We start from the raw sequence: 3,202 nt of genomic DNA, 5'->3' as shown, positions 1-3,202 counted from the left end.
AGGCAAGCACTCTACCACTGAGCCACCTTCCTAGCCCTCGTCTATGAAATTCTTATCACCAATTATACACACACACACACACACACACAGAGCCAGTAGTGGAGCTGTGCTCAAGTGGTAGCCTTGAACACAAAAGCTTAGGGACAGCACCCAGGCCCTCAGTTCAAGCCCTAGGACGGACACGGACACGGACACGGACACGGACACACACACACACACACACACACACACACACACACACACACACGCAGAACATGGGTTACATGGCAGACCTCAGAAAAGCCCTTACCCCCAACCCCCTTCACCTGGCTGTTGAGAGAGAGACTTGGACCCTGAGTATAGAACCACTTCTCCCAGCACGGCTCGGAACTCTGGCTGCCGGACACAAGTGATAAACCAGCGAGTCACATTACCCCAGATCCGGCGGGCAGAGGGGTCCAGGACCTGTCAGGGAACAGAAATAACTATCATTCACCCTACAGTGAAGTCTAACAGAAGTGCTGTGGTTCCTTCCCCCAGACTCAAGTGACTTACGTATCGGAAAGGTAGCAGCAAGGCTGTCACAGCAGCTAGGTCAGCCAGAGTGGGGGCATCTCCAGCCAGGTAGGTGTGCAGTCGAAGCCACTCCTCCAAGGGGCTCAGGGCCTTACCCAGGGCCCCCAATGCAGCCTGGCAAGAAGAGAAAGGGGTGTGAAACAAAGCTTGCCCGCTTCAGTCTCACCCCATCCTATATGGCTTCCCTTCTCTCCCCAAAATCACCATCTGAGGCCAGTTCCTTCTTCATACAAATGATCATAACAAAAATACTTCTAGCCCGGTGCTGGTGGCTCACGCCTGTAATCCTAGCTACTAAGGAGGCTGAGATCTGAGGATCACAGTTCAAAGTCAGCCCAGGCAGGAAAGTCCATGAGACTCTTATTCCCTTAATTAACCATCAGAAAATCAGAAGTGGCACTATGGCTCAAGTGGTTAAGTGCTCGCCTTGAGCTGAAGACCTGAGAGACAGTACCATACCCAGAGTTCAAGCTTCACAACAACAACAAAAAACCCAAACAAACAAACAAAAACCTTCTAATCTGGGCACTGTTGGGTCATGCCTGTAATCCTAGCTACTTAGGAGGCTTAGATCTGAGGATCAGGGTTCAAAGTCAGCCTGGGCAGGAAAGTCCATAATACTCTTATCTCCAATTAACCACCAGAAAACAGGAAGTGGTGTTGTGGCTCAAAGTTGTTGAGTGCTAGCCTTGAGTAAAGAGCTCAGGGACAGCACCCAGGCCTCAAGTTCAAGCCCCACAACCAACCAAAAAAAAATCCAAAAGAACAACAACAATAACAAAAAAAAAATCTCACTTTCTAAGTGGAGATGTTGCTCAGTGGTAGAATGTGTGCATAGCACGCAAGGTGCCCTGAAAAGTATAGCTGTTATATATGTAAATCTACGTATTTTTGATTTATCCGACAACTCCCTACTGAACACTTTTTGCGTGGAAATTGGAGTAAGGATCATATGAGGAAAACTAGTAATTGCAGGATTTAGAGCATCAACAAATATTTCCCACTTAGGGAACAACAAATGAGCAAATATGTGAAGCATTATTCTATTTTTTTTCTGAACTTTTATGAAGAAAAATATGTTGGCTGAGAGTATAACTTGAGGAAAGGCACTCACTCTATTTTAGCTGGATGATCACAGTATGAGGAAGCAAGTCCAGATATACATGGCAAATTCATTTGTTCAGTCCCTCACTGCAGAAATACTAAGCATTCACCATATGCTGCTACTCTTCAGGAGGCACAGTTTTTTGTGTTTTTTGGTTGGTCATGGGGGCTGAACTCTGGGCCTGGGTGCTATCCCTCAGCTCTTCAACTCAAGTCTAGCACCCAATCACAAGCCACAGCGCCACTTCAGGCTTTTTTTCTGCTTATGTGGTGCTGAGGAAGTGAACCCAGGACCTCATGTATGTGAGGCTAGCACTCTACCAGAGCCAACTTCCCAGCCCAGAGGCACAGTTTTGTTCGTTTTGGCTGATCATGGACCTTGAACTCAGGACCTGGACACTGTCTCTGAGCTGTTTTAAGGCTAGCACTCTACCACTTGAGCCACAGCTCTAATTCCAGCTTTTTGGTGGTTAACTGAAGATAAGTCTCATGAACTTTCCTACCCAGATTGGCTTTTAACTGTGATCCTCAGATCTCAGCCTCCAGAGTAGCTAGGATTACAGACCATGATACCTTGCAGGAGGCAGAGTTTTAAGTACATTAAGGCAAAGCCCTACTCTAGTTTTTTCCTCTATTTTCCTGTCTCATAATTCATTCCAATCCTTGCTTCCTTCTTCAGAATGTCTGCCTCCCCGGTTTGTCTTCTCTTCTCACCTGGGGGTCCTGAGCAGGGCTTCGGAGTCCCAGAGCTGGTAGTGTTGCCCCACAAGCAGCTGGTATGAGCTCCGTGTCTGCATAACTGACCCACTGTTGGACAAGGACAGCTGCCCGGCTACCTCCAGGGCCTCCTAGACCTGCTGGCCACAGGAGCTGAGCCACAGCTGTGGCTCCCCACACCCAGAGGCCACCGGGTCCCTGCTCCAGGGCAGGCAGGCGAGGTGGGGGAAAGGGAGTCCGGCTGGTAGGGGGTGGCTGGAGACAGATGCGAGGGTGGGGTCCTCCCCAGCCCGGGCCCTCTCCAGCCTCCCCATAGCGAGCCGCTATGAGGGCTCGGAGGCTGGGGAACGCATCTGGATGAGGGGAGACGTAGAGGATGGACATGGTCGTGTAGAGGTCCGAACGAGGTGGAGAGACCTACGGAGGAGAGGCAGAGAGGCGCTGAGGGACCCTGGAAGTCCGACACTTCAGGAGAAGGGTCCCTCAAGGCGCTGCTCGGACGCAGCTGTCTGAATGGGCCTCGGATGCGGAGGGTGGCGGTGACAGGGGGGAGCGTCCTCTGGATGTGGGGTCCAGGGAGCAGGCCGCGCGTACGTACTGGAGGGAGGCGGTCTCACGGAGCTGGGAGTCCACCTGGCAGCTGGTTTCTGCCACGGCTGGACGGGTGGGGAGGCCGGGGCAGAGGAGCGGGCCGGCGGAGATGGTGGGCGGTTCTCCGGAGACCCCAGCTCACTGCGACCGCCACAGGGGCAGCCTGCACCCACGTGTCCGCCACCCCCCCTTTGTGACAGCGAGCGTTTCCGGGACCGCGGGGCCTGGCGGGGGC

At 52.3% G+C, this 3,202-nt stretch overlaps 1 protein-coding gene across 1 annotated transcript; it reads right to left on the bottom strand.

Annotated features, from left to right (window-relative positions):
- Window positions 1–305: 305 nt before the first annotated feature.
- Window positions 306–3,142, bottom strand: LOC105999825 (valine--tRNA ligase-like; the record flags this gene model as incomplete). Its single annotated transcript, XM_013034948.1, has 4 exons — window positions 2,975–3,142; window positions 2,374–2,793; window positions 535–669; window positions 306–444 (listed from the first exon to the last, which is right to left on the bottom strand). Coding segments are annotated over exons 2-4 (661 nt in total), but the record flags the coding sequence as incomplete, so codon positions are not given.
- Between the last annotated feature and the right edge of the window lie 60 nt (window positions 3,143–3,202).

This window comes from Dipodomys ordii, unplaced genomic scaffold (assembly GCF_000151885.1).
Source record: "Dipodomys ordii isolate 6190 unplaced genomic scaffold, Dord_2.0 Scaffold202, whole genome shotgun sequence".
NCBI lineage: Eukaryota > Metazoa > Chordata > Mammalia > Rodentia > Heteromyidae > Dipodomys > Dipodomys ordii.
This window is presented reverse-complemented; position numbering and strand designations above follow the sequence as displayed.